The sequence below is a fragment of the Mus caroli genome, chromosome 1 (genome assembly GCF_900094665.2).
Source record: "Mus caroli chromosome 1, CAROLI_EIJ_v1.1, whole genome shotgun sequence".
NCBI classification, from domain to species: domain Eukaryota; kingdom Metazoa; phylum Chordata; class Mammalia; order Rodentia; family Muridae; genus Mus; species Mus caroli.
The window spans coordinates 42301754-42328524 of NC_034570.1; the positions used below are offsets into that span (position 1 = coordinate 42301754).

Genomic DNA, 26771 nt, shown 5'->3' on the forward strand with positions numbered 1-26771 from the left:
GAGGTAGGAAGACCCGAGAATGAACCATTTGGGAGTTGTTGACAGGGATTATGGATCTCACTGTCTTTACTGAATTTCAGGGGGAAATTTAAACCACAAATGGGATGCTTCTCTACCATCTAAAACTCCCCATCCTTAAGTACTGCGGCTTCCATGCATATCTCTTTTGTACGCTGACTCATGAGCCATTCCCCACGTGCTTGCAAGGCACGTCTGTCCTGGGAGCTTGCGTGGGGCCACAGTTGAGTGTAAAGGGTGCTGGGTGGCATTTTAGATGGGTTGAGGTGTTGAGTGTCTTCCTTAGGGAGAGCTAATGATATGGTTACAATGAATTTCCTCCTTCTTACCACACAGGATAACAGCTTCGAGCAGTTTATTATTAACTATTGTAATGAAAAGCTTCAACAAATCTTCATCGAACTTACCCTCAAAGAAGAGCAAGAGGAATATATTCGGGAGGTAAGGTTGAACCAGTCTAAGAGGTTTCTCCATTATAACTAAAAATCTGTGTTTGAAGGCCATCTGCATAACCCAAGAGTAATGCTCTAAGTTTAATATTTTATGCCTTCAAATATTTTATGTGTATGGCGGCTGTGCTGTCTGTTCTACCAGTGCTCAGAACAGTACCTGGTACATAGTAGGTTGTCATTAAATACTAGCTAGTGTCCTTCGATCTCTTAGGTTCCAGTGTAATTATGTAAAATAATTCTGTGTTAAGAAAATGGAGGTGAATAAATAAATTAGATGCACACACTGAATTAGCACTGGGACATAAAAGGGAATGAGTGATTGACACACACAGCATGGATCGTATGAATCATGCTAAATGAAAAAAACCCGATTCTATCCATCTTAAAGTGACAGAGCTGTATATGGATTGTCTGTAGAAAGCCATTGTCAGTGGTTGCTGGGGCTTTATGACTTTGAATGGTATGACAAGAGGGAATTTGGGTACTGACTGTGGTTGTGGTTTTAGGTTATGAATGAGCTGACACTAAGAACTGTATACCAAAAAATCAGTGTCACTACAGGGAGATTGAGAATTCTTAGAGATTTTGCTCAATCTTAAAAAAAAATTGATTTTAAAAATTTATAACATAATTTATACATAACATTTGTTATATGATCACTATATTCTTGGTGTTGTTTAAGGACTATCTCATTTAATGGCATCTTAAATTACCCAGAAATAATTGTTTGTAAAATCCTTTCATCTTCAATTTTAAACCACAAACTTGGTTTTACTCTTTTATTTTTTTTTTAAGTAAACATATACTTTTTGAGAGATTGTTTTCTTATGTCTATATTTTTTTTGTTTTTTGATTTGCTGTAACATTTTAGGAATACAATTAACTGTTTTCCTTCTTTTTAAAAACATTTTAAACATACGGCTATGAGCATGCGCTGGTGCATGCAGAGGCCAGAGGATAACTTGTGAGAGTCAGCTGTTTCTATCTACAGTGTGGGTTCCAGGGATTGATTTCAGCCTGAGCCATCTTAACAGTCCACTAGATTCCATTTTAAAGACAAAATTAGCAGTGTAACCCCAATGAACTTAAAACTCAAGATAGTCCTGTCTCAGCCTAAGATGAATAGTTAGATAGACAGACAGACGTATAAATTTAGGTAGATGATTGATAGGTATGTATGTAGGTAAGTAGGTAGGTAGGTAAGTAGATAGATAGATAGATAGATAGATAGATAGATAGATAGATAGATAGATAGATAGAAGTGCACGTTAATACATATGAATGCTCAGATACTTGTTTTCAGACAGGTATATCACTATGTAGCTGAAGATATCCCAAATACAGGATCCATCTGCCTTACTCTTTGAGTGCCAATGTTACAGGCATGCATGCACTCCTGCGTGTATTTTTCTAAGCGAATTGCTAGCCCCCAGTGGCTTAGTAAAACAACCCATTAAACCAAACTGTTAACATTTCTTTTTGTTTGTTTGTTTTAGAATGGTCATTTTACTTCAGAAAAGTTTTGTGCTTTTCTGGCAACATTCTGGTAATATAAATACCCTCAAAATCAAGAATCATTCTCTTCCGGTCTTCTCATCTTACAGAGACTGCCAGGAAGTTAATGTATGGATAACTTGAAATACTTCTGAGAGAATATAGGCAGATTCCTCACTTATTATATGAATTACATTTCTTCTCCTAAGAAAACTAATGTCTGTGTCCAGAGATGGAGTTAGGCAGACAGAGAAGGAAGGCAGTCCTCACTGGTTAGTGTTAGAGGCTCTGTGGGTAGGTTTCCCATGGTGTGCTCTGTGGAGGTACACACTTTCTCCCCACATTGGGCTGTTTTTATATGAAATAGTTAACTGAGTTAGAACTTAGTATTAATTCTAAAATTACTTTTGCCTCGTGAATGACAAAAACTCTAGATCTTAGTTGCTGGGATCAAGTTCTGCCTTATTTCCTTATAAACATCATAAGTATATACAGAGCAATATTGACCCAAGGGCCTGTTGAGTAAATATTTGGCTTAGAGCCCATGAAGTGCATGGGAAACAGTGACAGATGGGAGAGTGGAATGGGAAGCAGCCTTGGGGCAGGTCAAGGGCAATTGCTTCAATCGGTTCATGTCAGTGGTGGACTGCTGTGTTGAGGAAGCTTTCAGAACTGGAAGATGATGTTGACAGCTCTGGTTCTGTAAAGAGAGAACTTCGGATTAAGAGTGAAATGTGGGTGGGTGGGGGGTGCAGGGAGCGGTTCATTTTTCAGGTGGCACTGCAGCATTGCTGTATGGATTTGATTTTGTTCGGTTTTGTTTTTAGGACATAGAATGGACTCACATTGACTACTTCAACAATGCTATCATTTGTGACCTAATAGAAAATGTGAGTACTTCGGTATTAAAGGAATTTTTAGTAGCATAATTAACCTTGTGCAAATGATCTCACTGCCTTTCTACACTAAGCATCCCTATTTTACACTTTTCTCTGTGTGTTGGGAACTACTCTGTTTGAAGACTTTATGGTCATCTTATGTACTCATTCTCTACTCTTGAGTGAAGGCATGGACAGCTTTTATTATTGTACTTAGCCAGGACACCCTGATATTGTTACCCTGTCACAGCCTCTTGGCCACTAGCATTTGTGTACTGTGTATGCTGACCAGAGCAGACACTTAGGGGTTTAACACATCAGTGTGCCCATTTCATGCCTACAGTTCAGTGCTACTGTACCATTGAGTTTAGGGTAGAAAGAGGGAAGAGGGACAAACCTCTGAGCTACATTAGCAGGTCATTTCTGGCCTTGGTTTGATTCAGTGTATGAGAGGATGCTGTGAGTGTGGCCAAGAACCTGGAATTTTTCAGAGTGTGTATGAGTTTGAAAAGTATAAAAATGGGGAAAATTACTGGGCAGTTTTTAGGAAGCTGTTTGATTGTAAGTTTTTGGTTTGGGGCCATGGTATAGTTTCTTGTAGTGAGTTACCTGTCGGAAGCCACATTTATGTGGAAACAGGAAACCCCTCTGCTCGCCGTAGGGTTGGTTGCTTGTACTTCTGACCTTAATGTAGTCTTTTCAGACAGCGTACATGGCTTATTTCTCCTGCCAGGAGATGTGTGTTGTGTTTCCAGAATGCTCTCTTGCTCCTGAGTGTTGAACAAACATGCTGTGCTCAAATCAACTCTTGTGGAAATTACACGATTGGCCAGTGTTTTCCCATCAATATGCAAGATACTCTCGAAAACATGAACTTTGACTTAGTTGAGCATGGAAAGCAGTAAATAATCCAAATCATCTCTCCTTCCTGATAAAAAATAAACTTTGTTTTGGAAACTTTGGCCAGCATTAGGAGGGGAATGTTGTCAATCTACATAAAGAATTCCAAGCTTTTGCCTCAAATCCAGAAATCATATATTTCCTGAAGTTTTTTTTTTTCCCAAGCAAATTTTGTTACCTGAGGACTCTGCTGTGGAGGTTTCCCTTTCCTGATGAGATGTTTCTCTCACAAACAGCAGGCACTTAAAGGAGAGAAATGCAGTGCATGTAAATGTACCCACTTACCTCACAGAAAATGCCTTGTACAAATGATTGAAGAAACTTGTGTTCATGGAAGAACCCAGAGCTCAAAGGAAGTGCTTCCTTCCAGCACCAGTGAACAACAATGTCTATTCTGGGGATGTAGTGAACATACTTGAGGGCCTGCTCTTCCCTTGGGTTTTGTGTGGAATGAGTAAATGCTGGTCAGAGGAGATCATAGCCTTCTGAGGGCAGGACCTTTGCCTTGGTGGAAGTGGGAGGGGTTAAGGGTCAGTGGCTTGGATTGTTTCTGGAATTGCAACTTAGGGGCCTTGGGGACAGTCACAGGAAGTGCACTGCCTTTGTTAGCAAAGTAGAAGATTCCTGATTTCTGGTTCAGTCTAGGGCTGGCCTTTCTTGAAGTAAATATGATCACAGAGTCTGAGCATACAAGTAAAGTTTCACTCATATTTAATACTCAGTTAGATATTTTATGTTGAACAAGAGTTTTATTCTAAAATGGTTTTGAACAGCACTGGATTGCATGATCATGAGAACAACATCCTAAAACACAGCACTACTCCCGTCCCCCAGAAACCCAGCTTTACTCTGAATCTGTGAACAGTCTGGTACCATGAGACCAATGTATTTCCTAAGCTGTGAAGCAAATAGAAGACAAGAGGTGGAGCCAGAATTAGTAGCTTGAAGTAGACACCATTCTACCATGTTGGCTTGTGACTCCGATTGGGTTTTGGATTTGAGGCCCACACACACTTTTCTGACTGTGTGAACTTCCTTTGTACTGAGGGTGAGGTGACTCTGGGTCCTGTTGGGGACGGAGACACAAAGGTAGATACTCCAACCCTAACACATCTGGGTCACTCTGAAAAGGAGCTGCCTTCTGGGGGCCTTTGTGATTCTGTTTTCTGTTACAGCTGAACAGAATCTTACATGTAATTACGTCAGTTGTGTTTGATGTTATGATTAGGACTAATTATTAGAGCAGCTTAGCAAAGAAGGAAGGAGAGAAGGAAGGAAACACCTTTCTTTCTTTCCTCCCAGAACACAAATGGAATCTTGGCCATGCTGGATGAAGAGTGCCTGAGACCCGGCACTGTTACAGATGAGACCTTCCTGGAAAAGCTGAACCAAGTGTGTGCCACCCACCAGCACTTTGAGAGCAGGATGAGCAAGTGTTCCCGCTTTCTCAACGACACAACCCTGCCCCACAGCTGCTTCAGAATCCAGCATTACGCTGGCAAGGTACAGGGGAGCACCCCAGGCCCACGATGTTGTCCCCAGGGCTCCTGTGCCTCCTGGGAGAGGGTGTGCTGAGCACAGCTTCTATAGGAGACTAGTGAGGGCAGCCAGTGCTCACTGGTAATTGAGCCTGGACCACGGTGAGCTACGTCTTGTTAACACAAGAAGATGGAAAACAAACCAGCAGTCTTAATGAACACTACAAAGTGTCTTTATGTCATTTTATTATTTTTAGCTCTTAAGCTGTTCTATCAAATAATACAGATAAAGGGTTGGTAAATTGAGCCAGAAGAAAGGCCTACTGTAAGGTTTTAAAAGCACAAAACATTTAGCAAAACTCAAGAATTCTTCAGTTGAAATTTTGAGAGAAACTGGGGGAAATACCTAGTTAAAAATTCTTTTCCTCTGTATTTGAGGAAGTTGATCTCAATAAAACAGTTTAAACAGTAGGCTAATTTTTATTCGAAAGGATTATTGATTGGAGTTATTGCTACCTTTATAAATATGAATGGAAGCTTCACAGGAGAATTCCTTAGTTATGCATTTATTCAAAATGAGATAATCCTGGATTGCCTTTGATTTCAGGATGCCTTTTGTTTTGCTTCATTGGCCCATAGTATTAAAAGCTACATTCCTGCTCCGTTTCTCTGTTGCTTAGGATGTCTGAAAATGCCCGTGTTATCTGTTTCCGAACCCTTTCTACTTTGAAACAGACTAGACTGGCATGTGAGCCAAAAAAAAAAAAAAAAAAAAAATTCAGACATATACCCATACCAAAAACCATCTAACATTCTTTAAAAGTGTTATGTTAGCATTTTTGGAGTTTATTCTTACAAATGCTGAAGGACATTTTAGACCTTATTTTTATTCCTTTTGCATCTTCAAGAGATGGAACTCAAAGCTGGAAGCAAACTTAGTATCAGTGTGTGACAAGTGTACTGGGGTTTCTGATGTTGGAGTCTGGGTGTCGTCATTGTTTGACACTGTCCTGTGCCGTGAGCCAGCAGTGAGTCCCGTGTGCGGTCACTATCACTCACAGGTGCTCTACCAGGTGGAAGGATTTGTTGACAAGAACAATGACCTTCTGTACCGGGACCTGTCTCAAGCCATGTGGAAGGCTGGCCACTCCCTCATCAAGTCTCTGTTTCCTGAAGGAAATCCTGCAAAGGTCAACCTGAAGAGACCTCCCACCGCAGGCTCCCAGTTCAAGGCGTCTGTGGCCACGCTGATGAGAAACCTGCAGACCAAGAACCCGAACTACATCAGGTGCTTCTGGGACTTGAGTTCATATTCATGAAGCCCCTAGTGTCACTGGTTTGGTTGATGTTGAGGTTTTTTTCTGTTTTGTTTTGTTTTGTTTTTCCAACTTCTAAGGTCATCTTAGATGTGATTTGCTTGGGACTTAGGAAGTTTCAACTAGGGTTAGAATTTATAGAGTGTACTTACTCTCGAAGCAGTAGGAGATTTGCTGTCTGATCAGATCCTTGCCCTTGGAATTTCAGTTAGGGAGAAACCAGAGTGAATGACATTTTTTTGTATGTGTGTATCATTTACACGATATTTGTATCACTTAGAAACACAAATAAGCATATCACCCTGCCTCGAATTACTCAAGTTAGAGCACATACTGGGAGGAAAATCTCATGTCTTGAAAATCGGTCTCTGATCATTTGCTTTCCTTGGTCTTGGTTGAGTAGAGTTTTCGCATTTTTCGAGCCGCCATTTACACGAAGTGATACGCACAGGTTTGAGGTGAACAGTTCCGTTAGTCTATAATTGTGATGTTGACCTTGGCACCATCACCTTGGGGAGTGCTTTGTTGTCTGGTTTTTATGTGTCCCCCAAGGTTGTGAGGTGGTCCTCCCAGGATTGCTGCTAGGATCTTGGCAGCCTGATTCCAGACATGCTAAACTCTTACCATTTACTGTCCTTGGTCTCTTTATCAGTAACCAATTCAGCGTATGTATAGGAGACTTCACAACTTGGTAGACTTTCCCATTGATTTGCCTGTTGCCCTTGTTAAATTAATGAATAGAGTAGATTTAAGTAGTAAAAGGAAAAGTATAAAACATCCAAGACAGAACCAGATAAGATTTAATTGTGTGCAGTGTGTGTTTAAAAAGATCACTTAACAGTTGTGTAGCCACAACTATGGTTGTTTTTTAGTAGTCAGGATATGGATAGCTGCTATGTGATCCCAAACTAATAATGATTTCCACAAGTCTGGCATTTATTTCTGTGTAAGGACTCTGCAGTGTAAGAGATCTGTGCTAATTAATAGGAAAGTTCCTTGTGTTTTGTGGCTCTGCCATTTCCAAAGTGTATTCTTCTTCTCTCTGTTCAAAGGTGGATGACACCGTGTCTACACCCACAGCCACTGCTAAGCCAAATGGAAGGAGGGAGGAGTAAACGTCTTCCTTTTAAGGACCTAGAGCTCATTAGTTTTGCTTTGATACTAAAATTTGGTCATATTACTATACCAAGTACTGGCAAAGGAGGCTGGGGATGGTGTCCTTCCTAAGCAACAAAGAGCTCTGTTACAAAGAAACAAAGGCCAGGAATGCATAGTGGTTTGTCTTCTATGGCCTTATCACCATTCATATGTACATATGTGTGTTAGCCCATTCCTATCTGAGTCTGAATTCCCCAGAACCCACATAAAAACAGCTGGCCACAGCAGGAGCTGCCTAGCATCCCTGTGCTGGGGAGTCAGGGTCCTCCCGGAGTCACTGGCCTGCCACTCTAGTTGAGTGGCTAGGCTCAGGGAGAATGAATATATGCATACACATACATAGATATATCCATGATCTTAAAGGGTTCCTTATTCCTGTCTTCTGTGTGGGTCCCCACCTCACAGAGGAAACAGCAATACTGATTCAGGTTATGTAGTGTACATCATTTTCAAACTTCTTTCATTCAACAAAATGTCATTGACAATCATCAATGCCACTGAATCTCTTAATCGTTCTTTTTTTTTTTTTTTACTTGCAGTATATACAATATTGTATTTATTCTTAGTTTACTATGAAATCGTTTGAAATAATTAGAAATGATTTGGTTTTCCAAGAATGGTAAATGGCTTCTGTGGAATAATGAGACGTACATCACTGGGTAAGATTCGTTGGCAGAGTTTAAAACCTAAAATACTTGAAATGTTTTAGGTGCATCAAGCCAAATGATAAAAAGGCGGCTCACATTTTCAATGAGAGTCTCGTATGCCATCAGATCAGGTACCTGGGTCTTTTGGAGAACGTTCGAGTGAGACGGGCAGGCTATGCCTTCAGGCAGGCCTATGAACCTTGCCTGGAAAGATACAAGATGCTTTGCAAACAAACGTGGCCTCACTGGAAGGGTCCAGCAAGGTAAGGAACTCTCTGGCTCTTGCAGTCATCAGCTTTTAAAATATCCAAGTAGTATTGTGTTTTTGATTTTGTTTTGTTTGGTGCCTGTATGTAAAGTTGGAAACCTGCTTTCATTAGGATACCATTGTAGTAATCCTCACCTTGCTATAGAGGTGTTGATTTTCTTTGACATTAAAATGGAACATATGAAGTCCGCACTTGGAACTTGAATGACTATAATTGTTATGGGTATACACATGGTGAACTGATAATGTGTGAACTTTGTAGATTATAGACAGTTAGAGAAGAGACCTCTTGAATGGCTATTCTCAGCTGTCTGCTTTTCACCAAGAGAATTTGTTCCTAGAAAGAACAGAAGGGTGAGGTAAAGGTCTTACCTGTGGCTCTATGTGCCTCAGTCCTTCAGTAGACTTGAGAAGCAGGTGGGATTCAGTATCAGCATTGTGCTTGTCAAGCTGTACTGAAGAATACAGCTTGGCCATGAGTCTTGCTTGATCCCCGTAGTCCAGAGCAAAATACTGGGCACTGCAAGCCTTCTTTTCAGAGGTTCCTTGTTGCCTGTGAGTTGTCCACATTCAGAGAGAACTTGTGTGCTAGAGAGCAGCTGTTAACAGGAGAAAATCAGGCCTGTGAGAAATCTCCACTCTCAGCAGTTAGAATTGCTGTTTGTGAGGGGCTGTAGAAGTCTGAATACTGCAGGAGGGCCAGCATACCTGCTTCATGGGTGAGACAGGCACGTGGGGACTTTCACCTTGCTGTGCCAAGCTTATGCCCACATTCTTAGCTGGATCCAACCATTCATAGGAGATTGAGTGATGATGAGACATGGAGTCTGAGCTATAGAGAAGATGGAAGTGTAGTCTGATTTCTGATGCAGGGTATTGTTTCTGTGCACCACTATTTTCTAGGATATTGTGCTAAACATGTTATAACAAGGAACATTATTTATTCCTGTCTGGTAGGCAGTCCACAGGTTGGTGGAGCCAGCCTAGTTTTAGAAACTGATGTTGAAAGCAAAGTCAAGGCCTTGTTCCTGCTACATGAAGCCTGTGTTCTGTAGCGTCTCATTGGTCTGGCACTTATCACTGTTTTGGGCTGTGCTTGGCCTCTGCAGAATGAGAGGAATATTAAAATGTTTCAAGAGAGGGGCTGAGTTGATGGCCCGATGGTTAAGAGCATTTTCTGCTTTTGCAGAGGACCCGGGTTAGGTTCTCAATGTCTGTATGACATGTCACAGCATCTGTAACTCATGTTCCAGGACATCCAGTGCCCTCTTCTGGTGTGCACAGGCACCAAGCATACAAGTGATACACACATACACACACACACACACACACACACACACACACCTGGCCCGCACTGATACATTAATTGACTTATTTTGTATTGATAATGAAATCAAGAAATACCTCTATTTTTCAGTATATAGTCTGAAGCTAGATTTGCTTTTATAGTGTTTACTAATTTGGCTTAGTTTGGGGAAGCAAATCTTCAATCCTTTGGTAGAAAGAAGATGATTGCCAGCAGAGTGGTGACTCTAAACAGTGTCGCGGTGTTGAGCCTAGAGAGATGGATCAGCAAGTAAAGTGCTGACCACCTAAGTTTCATGGAAGGAGAGAATCACTTCCTACAAGTTGTCCCTGACCTACACACATGCGCACACACCCCTAACATCATTTTTTCAAATGTAGCTTATTTGTGTGGTAATGATAAAGATGTGGTATGATATGATATGAAATGAAGTCAAGTCACTTTTGTAACTCAGGAAAAATATTGATTTGGAATTTGTTTACTCTTCTAGGTCTGGCGTGGAGGTTCTGTTTAATGAGCTAGAGATTCCTATGGAAGAGTACTCCTTCGGGAGATCCAAGATATTCATCCGAAACCCACGGACAGTACGTAACCTTTACACTCTGAACTTGAATCCCTCCCGTGCATGTGGCCTAGTTGCCGAGGCACCACAATCAAATTTATCTGAGTGAAGTGTCTTAGAGCTGGAGCAAGTAAGAGATGGTATTTGTATAACACCAAAGCCATCTGATAGATTGTAAAAAACTTAAGAAATGAAGACAAGCCAGGCAGTGGTAGCGCATGCCTTTAATCCCAGCACTAGGGAGGCAGAGGCAGATGGATTTCTGAGTTCGAGGCCAGCCTGATCTACAGAGTGAGTTCCAGGACAGCCAGGGCTTTACAGAGAAACCCTGTCTCCGAAAAAGAAAAAAAGAAAAAAGAGAAAGAAAGAAAGAAAGAAAGAAAGAAAGAAAGAAAGAAAGAAAGAAAGAAAGGAAGACAAAACTATTGTATCAAACCTCCCTCCCTCCCTGATTCTAATTTGTAGCAACTGGAAGGACCCATCATTGTTTGCAGCATCTTCGTTACACAGTAGTTTTTAGAAATCCAGCTCCCAAGGTGCTGGAAAAACATGGAAGGAAACAGTTTTCAAAGTGTATCAAATTCGTGGACCTCCTTAGAGTCTCTGGGAGTCTTTGTATAAAACAGGTAGGCATAAAGTATAATTAATATCACGAATGATTTAGTGATAGTGGACATTTAGAGAACTTGAGAAATACTTGGGTTGTTGAAGAAAAAAATGGCTGCCAGTGTCTGTTCACAGAGCATGCATTTCTGGCCCTCTGTGGACCGATTAGCAATAGTGCTTTCCTGGTTGAGCATGCTTTACTTGAGAATCTAAATCCCAGACTGACCAGGATCTTCTATGAATCCATCAAAGTACTTACCTCATGCATCGGTGATCTATAGCATATATCATTCAAGTAGCTGGTTTCGACATCCTGCAAATTCCTTTCATGTGCACCATTAGGTTTAGACGACTTTGGCTAAGTCTGTCTATTGTTTTTTTTTTATTAGTTATTCCAACTTGAAGACCTAAGGAAGCAGCGGCTGGAGGACCTGGCCACTCTCATTCAGAAGATTTATCGAGGATGGAAATGTCGTACACATTTTCTGCTCATGAAAAGAAGCCAAGTTGTGATTGCTGCCTGGTACAGGAGATATGCGGTGAGTCTGTTGTTACAACCCGAGGCTCACTTCTCAACATTCTCTAAGTGCCTCTTGTGTTTGTAACTTACATTGCTAAAATTTCCCAACAGTCTCTGGAAATGGTTGTTACTCCTTTTTTAACATGGGAAAACAAGGCACCGAGTTGCTGGGTACCCTGCCCATAGCTGTCAGTGGCAGAGCATGGATTTGCGCCTAAACATTTCCAGAGTGTGGATTTGGTGCTGCAGCCTACTTTGCACTGATCTCCAGGAAGCATGTAGCAGGAAATCTATCGCTGGTCTTGCCAGCGGTTTGAGGAGACTGTGTCATATCCTTTCACTGTGATGGGATCATTTCTCTAAAATGACTGGCTGGCTGCGTACATTGTGCAGCATTGAAGATAGAGGACTTCTAGAGTGCCGGAAATCTCTTTTAGTACAACTATGGTCTGGCTAAAGGACTGCATTTTCACTAGTCCTCGGATATCTGGCCCTACTGTGGAGGAGTTGATAATAAATTACATTTTCTTAGTTAATATAGAGCGTCTTTTTGGAAACATTATCAGTTGGTTGACTGCTTTGTCGGAGGCATCCCACAGGTCTGAGAAGGACCTGAAGATTTACCTCCGCCACCATCACGTAAATTTATTTAGGTTGTATTCTTGCAAATGAATTGCATTGATAAGAAAGAGCACAGCTTATGAATGTTTTCATTCTATGCTTCTATGCAAAGTTTAAAAAATGTATTAAATTTGCAGCCAGGTCTTATTTAGTACACGCTTCCCTCCGCTTCTGAGGAGACATTTTCCATAAGACAAAATCAAGATAAAATCTATAGTTTCGTGAAATACATAATAGCGTTCCCAAATTTGGGGAACCATTAATATATTTAAAAGATAAAAAGCTTGAAATGTGCTTGGTCTTTCAGTGGGGTCTTTAGTTGCTTGTTCTAATGAGGAAGATCACAGCCACAGTCCAAGTCATAGAATGACTACACTCGAGGGCTGGATTTGTTTGTGTCCATTCAGCTAAGACAAAGTAGACGGTGGTCATTCTGCCTGGTGGCTGCGGTCTCTCTGAGCCTTGCACATTCGTGATGCTTTCTTAGCCTTGCACATTCGTGATGCTCTTTTCTGTTTGCCTGAGAAAGAGAGGACTAACAGATAACCTGTCTTCAAGAAAGACTTTTTATCACTGCTTATTTTGGAGTCATTAAAAAGTTTAAGCTTGAACGGGTCCTGAATTAATCTGCCTTAAATTCTACAAACAGCCTTAGCAGAGTGGACCCACAACCTGGTTCCTGACTTGATAAAGTTCACCTTTAGCAAGGGAAAGTAGGTATCTTGTCTAGTTACTGTGATCAACACAGTAAATGAAACAACTTGGGCGGGAAGGGTTTACTTAGCATTCCACCCCCACATCCCAAGTTCATCATTAAAGGGAGTCAGGACAGGAACTCACACAGGGCAGGAACTCAGAAGCAGGAGACTATGCAGAGGCCATGGAAGAGTACGGCTTACTGGTTTGCTCTCTTTGATTTGCTCAGCTTTTTTGGAGGGATATTTCAAGCCAAAATCTATACTCCCTACCTCTCTCCAATACTTCTGAAGATCCAGATGAAGCCTAGGCTCTCAGATGTCATGAGAATAGCAGCCAACTATCATGTGCCACAGTGAAAGGTTAACAGCCTGACTAGTGTTTTTTAAATTCATTGCATTTTCCTCAGAGTTGCCAACTCCCCAACATCCATTCCAAACCAATAAAAACAGGAAGGGTATACTTTTCTAGGGAGTGCTCTAGCAGCTTCACTGTGTTAAGCCATCAACTCTATAGCAAGGCCAGTGGTCATGGAGCTTGTTGAGCCAAAGTGTAGTTGAGTGCCTTTCACACTGTTGACTTTTGACACAGCCTGTCCTCATGGGTGAGGATGGAGTTAGACTCACACATTCTCAGGGTTCTGTCTACACTTTGTTTTAACTGATACCCTGATTTCCCAACTTGAAGTAGAGTAGGAATAGGAAATCTAAAAGTAACCTGATGGTTAGAGGTAGGCTGACCCAGTAAGGTGCTTGGTGAAAATGATGCCAAGAAGAGATTACTCTCAAAAAGTAGGTGCAAAGCATATAGGTGAACTCAGAATGCTCTGTTGATGGTGGGCAGTGTGGGGAAGGCTGCCTCCCAGCATGGAAGATCGGCATCCTTCATGTGGACTGCAGACTTACTGTAATAGTGTTGGACTGTCTAACCTTTCAGTTTCTAGGGTTGTGGATGATCAGGCATCCACCGCTCAGAGTGAACAGATCCCCTTCTTTGGCCTTGCAAGGTCTACCTTTTAGCTATGCAGATACAGCTATTCACAGCTTCCCTTTATTCTGCAGCAACAAAAGCGGTATCAGCAGATAAAGAGTTCAGCCCTGGTGATTCAGTCGTACATCCGGGGCTGGAAGGTGAGTTTCAGTAAGTGTGCTTTATGCATGTGGGAGCTGGGGATCTTCATAAAGGGTGACGTCTTCAGGTTCACTCTGCAGGGGAAGCTTCCTCATCTCCACCTGTTCTGTAAACAGCCTCATGGAAAGAGTAAATAGTATGGGGCCATGCAGGGAACCCCGGTGACCATGTCTTGGCTGCTTCCTTCTAATCCGCTTTATTTTTTTTTTCAAGACTTTGTTCTCTAAGCAGGAAGTCCCTGAAATAACACTGTATATCATCTTAATATCCTCATGCCCGGTGGTTTTGAGAAAAGCATATTGTCTAGAAAGCTGTCTCACAGCCACTGCCTGAGTCCTGTGGGTCTTAGCCACACATCTTTCCAGTGATGACCCCCTGCAGCTGCCTCATAATGACTGAAGGCTCCTGGCTGTAGCCAGGGCTCTCATAAGAGGAAAGAGGGTCACCGGCACAGTTGCTACACTGGTTCCAGATCCTTCCAGCTAAGGCTTGGCTCACGGGTCAGTGAACTTTGGGCCACAGGCAAACTTCAGCCTGTGTTCTGGCTCATACAACCTGCAAGCCAAGAACGGTTTTGATAGTGTGAAACAAATATAAAAACAAATGTTTTTATAGTAAACAAAAAGCAGAAAAGAGTTCAGAGCATGTGAAAAGTATATGAACTATGTATTTTGATATCCATACATAAAGACATGACCATGTTGATTTATTCTAGACTCTTGGTCCATGGTCCATAATAGCGGAGTCTGATAGCTGTGATATTTACTCGTCCTCTCCTGACCTCCTCTTTCATTGGTACTCGCGTGCACACACACACACACAATCTTCTCCTTTTATTGCCATTTCAAGGCCTCACTAATCTTACTTTTTACAGAAAAAGTTTACTGACCCCAGAACCCTCCAGTCCTACTCCAGGATTCTTCTGACTGCTTTCCTACCTAGAATGTTTTAGATGCAAAAGGAATACTTTGAGGTTGTGGTCAGTCTACAGCTTCTTGAAATGGTACAGGCTGGGCTACAAATCTAGTTGCATAGATTGGCCTTGGTATAGGCCTTGTCCAGATTAAGGGCTTATCCAAGTCAATGTGGCCTATGACCTGTAGGCTGTAGGCTCTGGGACTGGTCAGTTTGTAGGATAGAGACCCCCAGGGCAGGACCCAAAGCTTATTCCCAAGCCAGGTAGGTGCCTTCCTAGCTTGGGCAACTACTAAAAAGTCATCACTGGTGTGGACAAGAAACAAAAATCTTTTGATTTGAAAGGATAGCCACAGTGACTTCTGACAGAATGAGCAAAGAGACGTAGAGGACTTTTGGAGAATCATATAGAACTCTGGCCATCATCTGAGAATGACTGTCTACCTTCTATGAATGGCAGCCTGCCTTGGTGTGGCCATATTCTCCCTATCATGTCCCACCCATGGTGGAAGGCCACCCTGACGTGCCAGTGTCTCCAGACATGCACTGCTTTTCACAGCAGCTTCTCACTGGGCCATGTGCGTTTGCACTGTTACCTTTTTGGAAACTATTTTCTACTCACTGTTAAGTTAATTTAATTGTGTGTAAGTTAAATTAATATGTGTGTGTGTGTGTGTGTGTGTGTGAGTGTATGTGTGTGTATGAGTGTGTGTGAGTGTGTGTGGGGGAGTGTGTATGTGAGTATACACACACACTCATACACATATAAACGGGTACATGGGGATGATTTCTCTACCATAGGCTCGAAAAATTCTGCGGGAGCTGAAGCATCAGAAGCGCTGTAAGGAGGCAGCTACCACCATCGCGGCGTACTGGCATGGCACCCAGGTAGGCCAGAGGCCCTGAGGAGGGTGTGGTTGAGTTGGGGGTAACTGCAGAACCGAAGACCTTCAGACTTAGGCAGAAAATGATTCACTGGCTTGAGCACATTTGCCTCTTGCTCTTTGCAGCGTTTCGGTGTGGGTGGCGGCACCTGCTTTCGCGTTCGGCATCGGTGGTGACTGGTGTCTGTCTCCTTTTCTGTCTCCATTGGGAAGCAGCAGCAATCTTCCCTGCCTTAACTCTTTCTGTAACTCCTTTTCAAACGCACCACAGGCGCGAAGGGAGCTGAGACGGCTGAAGGACGAGGCTAGGAATAAGCACGCTATTGCAGTTATTTGGGCTTACTGGCTTGGATCGAAGGTACTGGATGCACACTTCCCATCACTGAGCCCGGGAATTCTGCAGGAACCAACCCTGATCTCTAGCATAGCAGGGATGAATGACTGCAGTTAGTAGTACCTCAGTGCATGATCTAGCAGCCAAATTAATAAAAAAACGGGGGTGCTAGACAGTAGTATGCCGTGGAAGCTTTGGCATGCACAGAGCAAAAAACATAACATCACTAATAAGGCTCAAGCATAGATTGTTTTTGTTTTTGTTTTTTTTAATTCTCTAAATTAACTTGCATGGTTAGTGCCCACTGTCTCTCATCATTGAATGCTGGCCAGATCTTAGGGATACTTGTATGCAGGGGGGGCATGTGGAGAATGTTCATTGAATTGGGGTTTGAATCAGTTTGTATAGTGTGTTGACAGAATAATGCCAGTAACGCATGCTTTACAAGAATTAATCCTTGAATGAAATTGCATTTCAGGCTGAATGTGGCATCTGTTGGTGACTGTAAGCCAATGGTGTCACGGGTACAGGGAAGGATCATCCGAGATTTCACAGAAATCTGTGTTCACGTGAGGCTAGCCATACTTGCCAGGGAAGAGTCCCAGGAATGTCAGCATTGCTGTTTGTTTTCAGAAACAAAGGCCCCCCTGCAACTCACTGGCCCAGGCCGACTCTGGGCTCTGTGAGCATTTCACACACCCCAAGGAACAAGAGATTTTCTAACCTAGAAAATCAAGTCGTCTTTGCTTAAAATGTGTTAGAAACACAGAACTCTACCAAGTCGTGTGTGTTTTTACTAATGCCTACCCTGTCAGCGTTGTAAGCCCATCTCTTGAGAAGAATTCAGCCTTGGAGGCTCCACAGAAAGGTTCCCAGAGACTGACCAACATTGTTCCTTTGTGCTTTTTCCAAAGTCTGTAAAACTCAGCCTAGTTCCTTAGCCAGTTTAGGGAAGTGAACCAGCAGAAATGCTGGTCCTGTTGTTCCTTCTCCAGTCTCAGGAATGAAATGTCTCAAAAGGCAGTGCCCGGCCTGCTCTGTCTTGGGCAACATCGTGCCTGAGATTGGTTTCCCAGTCATCTTTTTAACCTGACAGTTCTATCAATTTTTGCCTGATTTCAGTTTTTAGTGTGTTATACTATTTCGGATCCTGGTCAAAATGTATTTGTTTTGGGCAGTGTGAGGGCCTGATCCCAGGGCCTTCTGAATGTTAGGTAAGCAGTCTGCCGCTGAGCTGGGTTTGCCCCTAGTGCAATTCAGTTTTCCATCCTGCTTCTAGCTCAAACCGGAAAGGACGCCGGTGTTTTTGTTAGCCTTACTCTTTCGCTTGCACTTCACATGCACAACCTTTACTTTTTGTGGTTTTCCAAATTGCTGTTTACACAGTTCTTTTTTTTCAATTCATCCAAATAAAAATATCAGAGAGCATCATAGTAAAGTCAAGTCTAGAGAGACCATGCCTTACGGGCTTTGAGGAAATGTGACAGAACCCGCAGAGGGAGTTGGGACAAGGGAGAATGAAGAGGAAAGGAAATGAGGATGCAATGCTTTTGGGTGCCACATAGTTGACCTTGCCTGGAAGTGACTCTCCATGCACTGAAATCCAGGCCGCTGTACCCCTCCACATCGGATCCTTGAGTTGAAATGAGTGTTCCTCTGCTATGCTGCAGTTCTTCTCAAATAATGGCTCTCCTGTTTGGTGGGGGGATCTTTTCTCTGGTCATTTGTGCGGTCTGCATTGGGCTGTCTCTTATTTACTATCTAAAACATTCTAGGCACGGAGGGAGTTGAAACGCTTGAAGGAGGAGGCTAGGCGTAAGCATGCAGTTGCTGTGATTTGGGCTTACTGGCTTGGACTGAAGGTACTTTCTCCATGACTTCTCCTGCCCTGGTAAAGCCTCGCGCACCTACTAACCCAAGAAAACTGGCGGCGCTTCCTGCTGTCTGCAGTCTTATGACATGTCATCTTGACTAATTTTGTTTCATGTTAAGGAAAAAAAAAGGCCAAGAAACAATTACCCACTAATTTTCTCATTTTAATGTGATTTTAATCTCTTTAAATAATGAGTATTGTGCAGTAAGTATATTTTATCTTAGACATGTTTCCTGAGTTTTATTTCATCTATTTATGGGCTTTTAAATCATGAGGCAGAATGCAGTCCTTGAGTTGGAAGCTGATCTTCCAACCTCAGTGGCCAGCGTCAGGGTGGCAGGCTTTGTTCCCATCTATCTGCCTGTGCTGTCCCACTAAGGGCCAGAGTGGGAGCTTTCTTCCAAGTGATCATGGCTCAGCACAGAGCAGAGTGAATGAGACGACAGAGATCATGAAGTTGAGAGAACTACAAGGTTTTGAGACTGTGTGATGAAGGCAGGTGATAGATTTGGGAAGAAAAAGCACACACAGGTAAAGAAGGAAATTTGGCTGCAAGCACTGAAACCCTTCAGGAAAGGGATGGATCTGGTCTTCCTGCTCCGTAATTAACCAACACAGTGTGGCACCTAATCACCCTTGGAGGTGATCAAAGTCCTTTCCAGACCATTCCCCTTTAGGATTCTGATCTAGTCCAGTAGCATTAACTCTTCTTCTACATATTTGAGGATGAGCTAAGAAGCCATTGACTCTGCATCTTAGCAGCCTTCAGAAATCTCCCTGAATATTGCTCTCAATAATCTCTATTTTCCCCTGAAAGTTCCTCCAAAAAAGGTTAAGTTGCTCATCCTTTGATTATTCTGAGTATTCATGAGATAATTCAGATGTACCTTCAATATGCATTTAACAGATGTTTTTATTTGACAAGTTCTGAATACGTTCTTTACATGTTCTTTTTGGAAGCCAAGCAAAGGGAAACATTTCCCGTTTTATTTGTGTCTTAATTCGCATCGTAGTTTTCATGAGTGCAAGGAGGCAGGCAGTATCGAGCCCAGATTCTCGCTCCCCATCCTGATCTCTGGGTGCTTTCCGTGGGTATGCTTTCAAACTATCTTTGCACTGGAAGTGTGCAGTAGTGGTAGTGGAAATTCAGACAAGGTGAATGTTATTTCTGCAGAATTAACCGGGCTTGCTCTAACTGTCACTCATCCCCCTTCGGTTAGAAACAGAGCAGAAGCATCTCATTATGTTTCCATTATTATTATTATTATTATGAAAAAGATTAAGTATTTTTTGAAGTTTAAGATTATAGTAAATTTGTCCTTTTTGTCATGGAAAGAAGTTACACTGATGTGAGCAGTACTTTTATCCTTTGAAATGATTTCATTTGCTTGCATAAATAAGGACAACCGGACCCTTTCAGTATTCCTCATGCGCAGGAAGGTCCCCAGTGTGAGAAGTTGTGATGGTGCCAGGTTTTCACTGTGTGTAGCTTTATTTGGGGAGCAGCCATCTGTCCTGTGGAATATCAGAAGATGTGCTGACAGAGCTCAGATACCGTGAGATACATACGGCTGCATGGCATAGACCTCCCGCAACGCCTTAAGTGTATGCCCCACATAACAGGCCTCTCTTTAACTTGCCTTTCTTCTCTATGCCCCTTGACCCTTATAAGCTGGAGGTCTGAAATGTTTATAAATCTAACAATCCCATGGCTGAAAGAGAAATGGCAGCTAGCACATGAATTAAAGGAAGGACTGCCTATATATTGCATATGTCAAAATGTAAACTTTAGATATTCTATGTTGTATTGAACGGCCTGGGGCTCAAACACTTAAGGCAGGCAGGTAGCACAGAAGAGGAAGGCAGCAGACTGGTTAGGAGCAATTGGGTATGTGCAGTGTGGAGCCTGCAGATCTCTTCATCAAAACCCACTGCTGTTCACTGTCCTATAGAAATGGGGATCACTGTTATTGGAGCTTAGAACATTTTAAGAGAAGCCTGCAACCTAAATTGTTGTGTGAAGTTTTGAATTTTAAAACACATGTATAGAATATTTATCTGCAGACTGAATTTGGCTCATAGGTTTCTATTTCACAGATTCCCGTTGTATACATATTTTAAGTATATGTATTTAAGCCCAGAAAAAAAAGGAAGCTAGAGAAAAATATATAGAACATCAAGATAAACAGATAGACTAATGTTTTGCTGATTTCTAACTCCTATTCATAAATAGGTGATAATAAATATTTTATATGTTCCCCTGAGCTTCCATATTTAACGGTATCACTCATTAATTCTGTAAACACCTTACTTAGTTATTAGACATTAATATGGGAAGTAGATTCTGACATTAGTTCTGGGAAAGTTTATATTTAAAATGGCAGGATGTCTTAAGTACCATGATAATAAGTATAACGCTTGATGTGCTCTAATGAAAGATAATGATAGCCCAAAGGCTTCTACATTTCTTATTTTTAGCCGCATTCATGTCTGTTGTGCACTAGTGAAGTCTTGTGTTTTTAGGCAGGATTTTTGGAAATTTCAATCTAGTTTTTCAGATAATCTTCCCAAAAGCATCTGAAGGAGAAATTACGTTATATAACATTTTACAAAATGTGCTCAATTTGTGAGAAGTTTGCAGTTATTCCTGTCAAGGGGCTCAGGCCACCATGAAGCTGTGTAAGATCCAATAGGATGGAATGTGTCAGTTCACTCGGTTTGTTTTTCCTCTGCCGTCACTGTCACTGGTTGAGTATGCATCAATCTAGAAAGGACATTTGTAAATATGCATGTTCTCTATACTTTGATTTGTAAAGAGTTACGTCACTGTGAGCACCTGCCGGCCTCATGCTAACCCTCGGTCTACTTCCTTTTAAAGGTACGCAGGGAATACAGGAAATTCTTTAGAGCAAATGCTGGAAAGAAAATCTATGAGTTTACACTTCAAAGAATTGTAAGTTGATACTATGTATATGGCTAATTAGCATTATTAGATTAACCACTTAATGACTCAATAACTTAATTAACCAACTCAATAAAATATGACCTTTAAAACCCCACATAAATCATAGCTTTAAAAAGACTTTCGTAGCCTTTTGCGCCCTTCTCCAAGTTCAAGTAGAACTGTGTGAAAACTGTTGGCAGTCTGTGATTGATATAGTTGATAAAGCGTTTATTTTATTTGACATAGAAAACTGGGAAGGTGAAGTGAGGAAAGGCAGGTTCTTGCCCTGTTAAACTGCTACGGGCTCTATTTGGAGGGCGAGATTGGCAGATGGGTTGCTGAGAGCAAGGCGTCAGGGAGTAAACATGGCTGCAGCTGCCTTCTTAGGTAGCCCTACCTGAGGTGGATTACAGTCAGCCAGGACTCCCCTTATTTATAAGATGAACGAGTCATTTCTGTGGTTCTCCTTTGTCCATGTGAGGTTTTTTCATCATAGGGCTTTTGCAGTCAGTGCCCGGCCCACGTTAGACCCTTTGTCACTTGATAAGAGTTGTGTCCCAGTAAACCACATCATAAGTTGAGAAGATCTATGCCAAGAGTGCATTTACCATACCTAACTTACTGAGCTTCACAGTTTAGCCATACGGTCCAGTCCCAATGGCGTGACCAGCTGAGCCCTGTGCTCGCCTGCCCCGTACCCACTGATGCACCCCGACATCAGAGTGCCAAGTGTGGTTTCTACTGAGTACACATTGCTCTCCCACCATCGTAAAGTCAGAAATTCCCAAGTTGAACCATCTCAAGTTAGGGACCAATTTTGTTCTGTAGTATAGCTCATCCAAAACTTTCCACAGTGACAAATATATTCTGTAACTTTAGAGAATGACCACTATCTACACGTAGTTTATGTACCACTGCGACTGAGGGGCTTGCTGTACTTAGAGTTCCCTAAAATGTAAGCGTTAAGTAGCCACATCCTGTGAGTGGCTCCCTGTTGCCCAGAGCAGCTTTACTGCGGTGTAGGTGTTAACCTGTGTTAACGAGAGGAATTGTATCTGTAGTCATCTTTCCTGATCACTGTTCGGTGGCGCACACATCCCCTAGAAGGTCTGAAAGATTTAAATAGAGTTATCAAAGGTGATACACAATTTTATTGACTAAAACTGATCAATTCTTTTAAAGACTGATCTGGTTGATCACGAATATGCATCACACCGTCTTTCTGGTATATTTTCCTCATTGGGTATTTTCTATCAACCCCAATACAGGTGCAAAAATACTTGTTGGAAATGAAAAATAAAATGCCTTCCTTGTCACCGATAGATAAAAATTGGCCATCAAGACCTTACCTGTTCTTGGATTCGACTCACAAGGAGCTAAAAAGGATCTTCCACTTGTGGAGGGTAAACTATGCAATGGTTCACTTTTTTCCGAGGTTACTCTTAGTTTAAGTGTTTGAAGGTTGCTATGTAGAGTTGGATCTTAACACATCTGTCACCTTGACAAGGGCTGTCTGTGGACTCTGCCTTGATGGAGCCTCTGTACTTGGCTTTCTGTGAGAGTTCCTGCAGGAGCTGAAGCAATGCCTGTGCCAGCCGCTCCTGATGCAGTCAGCTTGTTTTTCTTTTACCTTTCAAGTGGTTCAGGTGCTTGGGGATTTTCTTGTTTCCCCGCTCTGTCTGAAGGAACTCTGCAGGTGATGGAAATAACTATTTTTGAAGCTCTTCAGATAAGGTAGTTAAATCCTACTAATTAGAATGTATTTACTTTACCAGATTTATTAAACAAATATACAAATACATGTGTTAACATACACACTTCAGGCCAGAAAGTGAGCATTGCTGTCCCTCAAGGACAAAACTTCCTCTGTCCTAACTTAGGGGAAGCTGAAAAATCTGTTGTATCTTGCCTTATATTTTAGTACTATGAGGTTCTTACGGGAACAGAGCTTTGGACCATGTGGACGTGAGGGAACTCAGGTGCAGTGGGGGACAGATACCACTGCTGGCCAACCTTTCTGCCAAAGTGCAAGCCTTGGTGTTGCCTCTTCTTGTGGCAGGACTTTCTTTGAATAACTTAGTTGTTATATGGAATGTTGAATTATTTGATTATTAGATGTTACAAGTCAGTATTAGAAAGGCTTGTGGCTATGACTAGTGACTATACCTCCCAGGCAGTTCTCTCCTTGGTCACATGTAAGAGGAACATTATTGCTAATTAGCATGATTCATGGATTCCAAGTTCTGTTCTGTAGCAGACTTAACAGCCTCTCAATTCCTTAGCTTCCCCTTTGAATCTGACATGGAAACCATTTACAAACATAAGAGCAGGAGGTGCTAATGTGGGGCTGTCTCTGCTTACCCTTTCCTCCTGTGGGTGGAAGCTGGGTGAGAGATCTGTTCACTCCTGAAGGGAGTCTTATCCTTGAGAGAGACACCCATGATACCCTCATTTCTTCCTAGAGTAATTTCAGCAAAGACACTACCCTACCTCTTGTCCAATTCTTTGGAAAATCTGTCCCACTCCTCTGGTCAGCCCTGACCTCCTGCACTTTATCCTCAGGATCAGAGTTGAGAGATTCCCAGGTCCTCTTGCACAGTATAAAGTGGTAGTAGGGGGGATTTAATGGTTGATTTTTCTGGCTTGAGAGATGGCTCAGCATTTAACAGCATTGGCTGATCTTCCAGAGGATTCTGGTTCAATACCCAGCACACACATAGCAGCTCACAACTGTCTCAGTTCCAGGGACTCCAACACCCTCACACATACATGCAGGCAAACACCCATGAATATGAAATAAAAATAAACTTAAAAAGAGACATCAGTGTTCAGACTGTCGATAACATAATTGTAGATCATGAAGTCAGTGTGGTAGAGGACTACTATCATATGTCTGTGCTTGTTTGTTTTTGAGACAGGGTCTCACTCAAGCTGACCTCAAATTTGGTATGTGGGCCAGGCAGGCCTTGAATTCATACTGTTTCTGCCTTAGTCTCCGAAGTGCTGGGATTTGAGTGTCTCCAGACATGTTCAGTCACTACCAGCATTTAAAAATGAAAACAGTAGGATTAAAAAGTAAGAGTGCACACTTCCGGGTTAGAGGGGTGTGAAAAGCTGTGTGGGATTGCTGAACTGTGCCATACAATGCTATTTCCTGTGAGTCTATGTTGGGAAGTGACAGCCTCAGGCATGGAGATCCTTAGGGATTTGCATTGTAGCAGAATGAATCCAGACTTCCTGGGCACAGGCCACTCAGGCTCCGTTATATTTTGAGGAATCATCCCAGATTCTACAATGCAAATGGTTCATAACAATTACTTAATGGATTTAGTCCCAGAACTTGGGAGGCAGAGGTGGGCGGTTTCTGTGAGTTCAAAGCCAGCCGTGGCTCTGCAACGAGACCCTTTCCAGTCTCACAAAACAAACAAAAAAGCAAGTGAAAATTTGTTTGTGTAAGTGGTTCTTCATGTATGTTTTTCTTATATCTCACAGTGTAAAAAATACAGGGATCAATTCACAGACCAGCAGAAACTTATTTATGAAGAGAAGCTCGAGGCCAGTGAACTCTTCAAAGACAAGAAGGCTTTATATCCTTCTAGGTACGTATAGTTGTGCTTACTCAAAAATGCCAGTGTTCTATCATTTTCTCAAATATAGCTGCATCTTTTCTAATGGAGTTTAATTCTAGTAAGAGACGAGTGATATTTAGTTTTGTGAATGACTTCAGAAGCCATTGGGTATAAGTGCACCTGACCCTGGGCACAGCTTCCATGGAAGGTGTAAGGATTACCGTTGTTGGTTTTGCTCTGGTGACCTTAGCTTACATCGTTTAGTAAATAGGAGGGCATGCACATGATTGTCAGTGTAGGACCCTGTTTTCAAGGCTCTTTTTGCATTGAACGGTAATCACCGTTGGCATCTTTCTGCCAATATCAAGTCAGATCAGAAACTCGTTAGTAAGGCCAGGGCCTGAGGCAGGCAGTTCATTACTCCCGCTTGTTACATAAGCATGGGCCCATGCTGTCCTTAGGTTGCTAAATGGCTGGTCATAACCTCAGTGGCCTGTTCAAAAGTTCAGTTCGTTTGTTTGGACGCCATGTACTCAAGAAAAGAAAAGAATAAACACATTGCAAATTTAACAAGTCCGGTCCTTGACAAAGGACTTGGCGTATGCAAATATTACCCTGTATCCTACATTCATCTCTCCTCACATTCCCATTTCATCTGGTCTTTACAAACAAGTACTTTCATACCAGTATCTCCAGTGACTTGTAGCTTTGCCTACAGAAAGATCTAGAAATACAAATCACATTTCACGTATATCTACTATTTCTATCAGTATATACATTTGAAAAGTCTACCTTTAGAGGGATTACATGAGCCGAGTGGCCCTTTGAGTTTGAATATTTTGAGTACAGTTTCTCCCATTAGCTTTTTGGATGCTTAAGTCAAACATAGTGACTAAATCCAAAATCATCTAATGTGCCTACTATGTGCAGATTAAGCCAATGGGAAAGCTGTGTGCTTTCTTCAGCAGCTGATCAATATATGTCCTTAAATTAGACAGCACACTTCTTAAACACTTCACATAGAAGACTCCAAAAATGGGGGGGGGGGGGCGAACATATAGAATATATCACCAAGGAAACAGGCTAAAATTAGGCTCTTAGCACTTTTAATTATTAAAAGCATGATTAACTATGAACACAAAGAAAGCTAACTTCAAATCCTGTCGGGGAGGTATGTCTGAGAAGTTGGCCCACTCACTTCACTCGTGGGAGATGGGGAAGAATTTGCCTCCCCCTTCAGTAAAGCAGCATTGCCTGAGCTGTCAGCCTCTAATGTCCTGGGAGCTGAGAAGAGCTGACCACCTACGTAGATTTTTCTTCCCTGAGCCTCCGCCCACACGCCAAGCATTTCAAGTCTTTTGTGCTCAGTTTCCAGGAAGAAACTCAAAAATGAAACTGGAAATCCCATGGGCCAGCCATCTGTTTCTTGGTGCCTTTTAACACTGCCCTGAGGGAGTCACAGGGTCTCCAAGGAAATTGCATTTAAGTGACCTCTCAGCAGAAGCAAATGGTTCTGGCTCTGCATGAGTGCCTGTCACCTCCAGGCACATCCTAGTGAGGTGGCCATGAGTCTACAGAGGTCCGTGGGAAAATCAAGTACAAGATAGGGTTTTTTGTTTTTAATAGGATTGTCAAGCTGTAGATCTGTCCTTCCCAGTGGGTGATTGGTTTTCTCTCTGTGTGTAAGAAAATGACCTTTGTCTTTGGAGCAGGTGATAGTAATGACGTTGGACTTTCTCATTGGCTTACCTTGTTTACATGTGTTGGTGCCCACTGTGTGGGTAGCTGTTAGCTTTCTGTTACAGATGAGAGTGCCCTTTCCTGCACACAAGGCCACATGCTTGGCTCGCCTGTGGCAGAGTGACGTAGTGGTTTTTCTCCTAGTCGGTACATGTAAGAAGATTTTTATCAAAGCCCTATGAACCAACCTCCACTGGCTACATCAAAATCTATTTGACCTAAGTTTAAGGTTTCATTTCTAACTTGTCTAATACAGGTGCAATACAATGTGTAAATACATTGAAGTCACTTGGCATAAAGTTTTTAACTATTCCTTAAGATGACCTGACTTATCTCCTGTCATTGGGTGTTTCTGCTTGAAACTCTTTCTTTCTTTCTTTCTTTCTTTCTTTCTTTCTTTCTTTCTTTCTTTCTTTCTTTCTTTCTTCCTTCCTTCCTTCCTTCCTTTCTTTCTTTCTTTC

At 42.1% G+C, this 26771-nt stretch overlaps 1 protein-coding gene across 3 annotated transcripts in view; it reads left to right on the plus strand.

Moving 5' to 3' along the window:
- The window catches only part of Myo1b (myosin IB), a 136569-nt gene that overhangs the window by 101125 nt on the left and 8673 nt on the right, over positions 1 to 26771 (plus strand). Inside the window, exons 14-27 of one of the 3 annotated variants that reach the window (XM_021176586.2) lie at positions 355 to 459; positions 2792 to 2854; positions 5045 to 5245; positions 6282 to 6508; positions 8404 to 8604; positions 10406 to 10499; positions 11473 to 11622; positions 13982 to 14050; positions 15768 to 15854; positions 16122 to 16208; positions 17960 to 18046; positions 20936 to 21010; positions 22270 to 22404; positions 24494 to 24600. In XM_021176586.2, the coding sequence (XP_021032245.1) occupies positions 355 to 459; positions 2792 to 2854; positions 5045 to 5245; positions 6282 to 6508; positions 8404 to 8604; positions 10406 to 10499; positions 11473 to 11622; positions 13982 to 14050; positions 15768 to 15854; positions 16122 to 16208; positions 17960 to 18046; positions 20936 to 21010; positions 22270 to 22404; positions 24494 to 24600 (1688 nt within the window). The remainder of the gene's footprint in view (positions 1 to 354; positions 460 to 2791; positions 2855 to 5044; positions 5246 to 6281; positions 6509 to 8403; positions 8605 to 10405; positions 10500 to 11472; positions 11623 to 13981; positions 14051 to 15767; positions 15855 to 16121; positions 16209 to 17959; positions 18047 to 20935; positions 21011 to 22269; positions 22405 to 24493; positions 24601 to 26771) is intronic. The other 2 variants (XM_021176602.2, XM_021176619.2) reach the window with 2 other exon arrangements.